General features: G+C 42.1%; 1 protein-coding gene across 1 annotated transcript in view; it reads right to left on the reverse strand.

Annotated features, from left to right (window-relative positions):
- Positions 1–322: 322 nt before the first annotated feature.
- The window catches only part of kiaa0825 (KIAA0825 ortholog), a 110,527-nt gene continuing 104,557 nt past the window's right edge, over positions 323–6,292 (reverse strand). The window contains exon 22 of the mRNA XM_022756474.1: positions 323–1,182. Within this exon, the coding sequence (XP_022612195.1) occupies positions 999–1,182 (184 nt within the window). The 3' untranslated portion in view covers positions 323–998. The remainder of the gene's footprint in view (positions 1,183–6,292) is intronic.

The following is a 6,292-nucleotide window of genomic DNA, read 5'->3' on the forward strand; positions in this document are numbered from 1 at the left end:
CATTTCCCTCTGTAGAAGGAAATGTTTTCCTTGTCTCTCAAAGGAATTGCGCAGCAGTAGCCTCTGTGAGCTAAATAACATACATGTTGACCAAAATAGCTTAATTTGAGTAGTTTTATCCTTATTTGAACATCATATATAATAGGAATGAACATGTATGTACTCAGAAATGTAATGCTAACTTCATAGTCATGAATCCTAATAAATTATTGACTACAAAAAGATCACACACGTTGATCATACAACAGAGGACGAATATTCGGTCGTGAAGTATGAATATGATTTTATTTTCATGTTTAATTCTAAAACATTCCATCTCCATCTCATAAATAACAAAATCAGACACAGTTGGAAAAATATAAAGAGCAATCGTCTTACACATTAAATACGTTTTCTAAGTTTGCACAAAAAAACTGACAGATATTACATAGTAGGGCAGATTTTTGGGACATATTGTAATCAAAACACACATCATCTTTGCTTCGCAACCGTAATTCTTGATGTTTGCTTTCAGGAACGAGGTGCAAGTATGCTGACACCAATGTCGTTACACTTGCTGTCTCAAAAAAAAAAAACTTCAACTACCTACAATGATCACACAGTCCCATCTTGTCCCAGGCAAACAAATCCTGGTTCTCCATTTCCCAGAACTGATTTCTGTAGATGTGCGCCAAAAAGATGAAATGTGTCTGATGCAGCATAGAAAAGCACAGGGAGTTTGTCTGAGGCATGTGCATAAAGAGGGAGACACTGTCTCCCTCACTCTTTTTGTTGTTTTGGCTTCTCATCCTCTCATACATTCCAGTTTCCATGCACACACGTATGCAATCTCACTATATGTATACATGCACAAACCCAGTTGCACCCACAAATGTGTACACACACACACACACAAACACGCACATACACGCACACACATTCTACTACCTTGAGAGGTGCAAGTGCATATCACAAGCAAAACATTTACAACACGATAAAAATTCAAACTGCATGGACTTTTATTGGGCAGCACTTTTATCAGATGGTTGTGTTTCCCCCTGGGTCTGTTTTGCTGGTGTCTCATCAGCTGCAGGAGGGTCCTGCGGCCCCGGACTGCAGCAGCACACAAAATATGTTTTCTGAAGTTCTTCTAGCATCGCTTTCTCTCCATCTTCCAGCTCTGCACCGTCCTGCATCTCCCACCTGAAAAGCATAGACAGCATAGAGAGTGGGTGGAGGGTTTCAAACAGAACATCAGCTCTTTTAACATGAACAAACATTTGTCACCTAGTCTTAAATGAAAACATACATCCAGCAGTTGCTAGTAAGAAACCTACTGAATGTGTCTACACGTACAGTACAAGTTATGCCGGTCTCTGGTTGTATGAAAATACAGAATCAGCGCACCAACAAAATGCTGTTCATATTTGTTTGTGTGGCCGTACCTCCCCTCTATCACAGAAAAAAAAAGCGAGGACCCCACAGCATGCAGCCCAGCTTGGGTTCAACACAGAGTGAGGAGTAACCTGTTGTCCAAAATACATTCTCTCTCACACACTCGTCAGACAGAAACTCTTCAAGGCTCTGTAAGGCACACTTTCACTCCTAGAGTTCTCATACGGGAGTATTCTTCTCTTTTCTTCTTTCATGCTGCGTGGGTCAGTTTCACAGCAGTCTCTGCTGCTGTGATACACCATCAGACTTAAAGAGAAAAAAAAAAGAGAAATAAAAGAGAATAGATGATTTTGGCTCTCTGTCTCTGTGTCTGTCTCTTCCCCTTTCTGTCAATGTGATGCTTACTGAGGCTAAAGGAACTCCCTGTTTGGGTGACTACATTTTATGGAGGACATTGTTACTCATATTTTGTTGCTTTGTTTAATCGCTTCTACAGTATGTCTCTCCATCACATTTTTCAATTCTTCAAGCTATAGAGTGGATGGAGGGCTTCAATATGAAGACATCAAGGGTAGTCACGTTGTAATTCACTCTCAGTATTTCAGTGGAATCCCTTGACGAGTGACTGTGGTCAATCAAATCCATATGGAGAGCTGGGTGAAGGCTGTCTTTGAGCTGCCGCATCACACTCCCTCCAAAGGAGAATTATGTCTGTCTGACTGCAAATGATTGCATTTTCATTGCAATCTCTGCGTCTCCTTTTATCCCGCCCTCCCTCCCTTCCGATTCCTCACTGTAGCTTCAAATATCTACCATATAGTTGTGCTTTGTGCATGTGTGTGAGGCGTTCGTGTGCGTGAGCAGAAAGACGGGGTAAAACACCAAATATATCACGCATGTGTTTCATGCATACTAAGAAGCGGGCCTCTCAATGCCGAGCACTTTGGTGAAGTTTCTGCCTCTGTCACAGAGCGTATGCGGACAAATCAGACTTCCTCTTTCTCAGCTTCCCCAGCACTGTCAGTGTAGTAATTATCATCTGTAAGTGGAAGATCTGTTTATGTAAATATGCAGCTTTGACAGAGAAGTTTCTGCTCATGTGACTGCACTCTCTTTCTATGTACAACTTTGGTGACTAGAGTCTTTTTTTCCTGACAACTTTTTGTGTCCATCTGAATCTCACTCTTTCTATTTGTCAAGGATGGCTATCTCTAAAAGAAAGAAAGACGAAAGGGGGGAGTGGATCAGCATCCCTTTGATGACTGCTACAGACTGTTTAGGAAAAATGCAGATGACTACTAGATGCAGACAAATTGCCCCTACATTATTTTTTCAGTGACATAAAATTAAAATCAGTTCTACTAAATAACCACTATGGGACACAAATAACACTCACACAAACAAAACAATACAAATGTCACACAGGGAGCAAAACAAGAACACAGAAGGGAGTGAGGGAGAACAGAAAGCTAGAGGAATGGTGGCCAATAAAGGAGCGAGCAAGACAGGAAGCAAGACAGGAAGGTGCGCTAAAGGTTTTTCAATGTTTAATTTTCAAATAGGATTAAGCAGAATGACATTTAGCTGAAGGTTACAGGCTCAGCATTGTCTTAGCTGATATTGATATGCAGGAGGCGCCCTGCTTGTCACCGGGACAAACACCGTTGATGAATGAGAAGCCTTTCCCCAGGAAGGTGTTAAGTGCAAATTTGAAATGAGAGAGAGTTAGAGGTAGTGAGAGAGAGACAGAGAGAAAGAGAGAGAGAGAGAGAGAGGGAAAAAAAGAAGCACACACAGACAGAGATTGAATTACCACGATAGTCGCCATGTACGCTGTCACTAGATAATGTTGCCAAAAGTGTAAATTGTTCCGTAAAGTGTAGGTTGCATATTTGTTGAGATTGGTTGATCTCGTGCTGACAATGAGCCAAAAAATACACAAGGTGCTTTGCTGTGTGTATCTAATTTCAACAACTACAACACAACAATGCCTCTTAGAAATGCATAAGTAGGCTAAAGTTGACAATAACTTCACTGTATCCTCATTTCGGCAAGTTTTCCCCCGGAATTTACATCTTAATAAGGGGAGTCTTACCCTTTAATTCTTATGGGCTCTGCTCATTTCTCATGCATTAATACTGGAGCTGCTGACTTGGCTCTTCCTCTGAATACAGAATAGGACACACATATTAAGACTCATATATTTACAGGATTGATGCCACGGGAGATTGTCTCAGAGTGAGATGAAAAGGCTGGCTCAGATGTATTTCAACGTGAACATCAATGTAAGCTGTCCTAATCATGGGACTGTGCAGGCACAAGACAGACAGCATCCATCCTGATTTTCAGCTGATAATGAGTAGTGATGTTCGACAAATTAAGAGCATAAGCCTCGCTCAGAGATCATCCGGCAATCAACTTACTTACTAAATCTTGCTCCAGATGCAACACAGATGAAACTTTGATGTTCGACTGAGCGACTGAGAATAACAAAAAGATGTAAAGTTATTGTGAAAAAATATATATATCAACAGGGGGGAAAAAAAGAAAAGCAGAGCAACAAAATATAACTGGCAGAGGTACAAGTATAGACTGTGCAAAACAAAGTGAGTGAGCAGAAAGACAAAGTGCTTGAAAGATCACGAGAGGCAGAGAGACAGTGGCCAGTGGTTTCCTCTGCAGCTGTCAGCGGGCTGAGTGGTTTCTCTCAGAGTGTTGGGTGTTTGTGCTGCGCCGGGTGCCCTGCCTGCTCTGCCACTGGGACCGCTGTTTGTTTAAAAGGCTTGCCTGTCAAACAGAGAGCGCCACCGGCAGCCAGACACTCAGCTAAATGACTCTGACAGCAGCCCTAATCAGAGGCTTCGCACATTGCCGCAGGGCCTGGAGGATCCATCATAACCCAAGCCTAAATATTTAAAGTGCTAAACTTTCCAAAGGTCAGGCCTTTCCATGCATGCCAGGGCGACATGTGTCAGAGAAGGAAAAGGAAAAGAGGGACTGAAGAAGACAGAGAGGAGTAGAGAGAGAGCGAGACTATGGTTAAATGTTCTCCATCATTCTCACCCTTGTGAGAACCACTTTCAGTTTTACACCTTTGGAATCAGGTTACATGTAGGGAACAGATATCATTTTGAGTGGTCGTCACGTCTTTACACATCTCATTCGAGGCTAGAACCCGGGATTAGAGTGAAAGATGAGTCGAGAAAAGATTTTTATGTAAAGCAATTCACATCACAAAGTTGGGCCGCAACTGACAAGAGTGTCCCTTGCTAAACGACACACTCAGATTCACCCTATGTCTCTGAAAAGAAAAGCAAAATTTGGAGAGAAATACAAAAAAAAAAAAAAAATAGCACGGCGACTGAGCAGTCTGCTGAATGAAAGCTGGACGAAGATGGATGAACCTTTTCAACCACAGCTCCCTGACCAGAATATGTTTTACAAATTCAAGCAGCTACTTTTTTGCTGATGTCAGAGTTCAAAGTTTAAGGTTAGGTGTTTAAAGGTGATGGGTAAAGGTGAGCTCAGTGGATGAATGTAGTCAGTGGAAAAATAACCGTACAAGGATGTGTACAGTATATGTCTGTGGCAGCTTCCGGCTGAGTGGAGCCATGTTGAGTCCATTGTCTCTCATTTCATGCTCTTGCACTTTGCCTTCAGTTCTGTAGTTTCACAGACAACACTGCAGCGTGCGCAGGTGTCTGGGAAGCAGAGTGCATGGGAATAAATCATCACAGCAGAGAACACAGAGTACTTCTAAGAAGTGACAGAAAGTGTTTGGGGTTTTCGCTCATTTCTTGTCACTAGTTGTAAGTGAAGCACATTAGGTGTTCAGCAAACAAAGTCACAGCTTGTGTTACACATCTGCCCAAACTTGAGCTCAAGCTACCATGTTCCTTGAAATAAAACAACAAAAAAAAAAAAAAAGAGGAAACAACAAAGATAAGATATTAGTTGGGAATGGATATTGTACATTAAAATCTAGTTCAGTTGGGGTAACTGACAAGTTCACAATACAGGACAGAGGGGGTGGTCATCTCTTCGATTCAATTTCCATTGAGAAGCAAACATCCAATTCAATTTAGATATGTGCCTGTGCTAGGCCATGAGCCAGAGGGAGATTGTAACTGACAGCCATTGGACAGCCGGCTGGATTTGAATATTGACGAGACAGAGACTTGACAGAAAGGATTATGCTCTACCTTCTGACTTGCTAGCTGCTACACTGATCCATTCTATTGTCAGATCAACTCAGTGTCAGGTCTACAGTATGTCCGCGTGGCACGGTGATGCCACTCAGTATTAGACCCTACCTGAGATCCATCTCAATCCAAACTGATGTCCACTCAAGAGCTACAAGACACACACTAAATCAACAAGGACAAAAATATGCAATATCAAAGCAAATCTATTTCAAAGTAAACGTAAAATGAGCGGGTAGCTTTAGTCTGCAGCTGCTGTGTTCAATATGGACAAACAAAAACACATACGTATACACACAGTATCAATACTGCAACTTCTAACCTAACCCTCAAACCGCTCTAAAAACTACCTCTTTACAGGATTTTTTGGATTACTTTCTAATCTTGTGATGACATTTTGACTTCATTCATCAAAAACTACAACAGTCTTGATGTATCACATTAGAATGAAGCTCCACTGCCGTACGCTACAGCAAGCCTATCTTCAAATTTTAAAATGTGTATGTGTCGATGCTTATATGTGTGTGTGTGTGTGCGCATGTGGGTCAAAGCCACAGTCTCCCCAGTGTTAAACCCACCCTGTCTCCCACCCAGCACACACCCTCCCATCTCGAGGGCCGCCAAGAGCAGGCGTGTCATAGAACGCCTGATCAAAGGGCCTCGGACAGATCTGTGAAGGCCCTTTGAAAGGACATCCACAGTTACACAAGTTGACA

This window comes from Seriola dumerili, unplaced genomic scaffold (assembly GCF_002260705.1).
Source record: "Seriola dumerili isolate Sdu_G_001 unplaced genomic scaffold, Sdu_1.0 BDQW01000017.1, whole genome shotgun sequence".
NCBI lineage: Eukaryota > Metazoa > Chordata > Actinopteri > Carangiformes > Carangidae > Seriola > Seriola dumerili.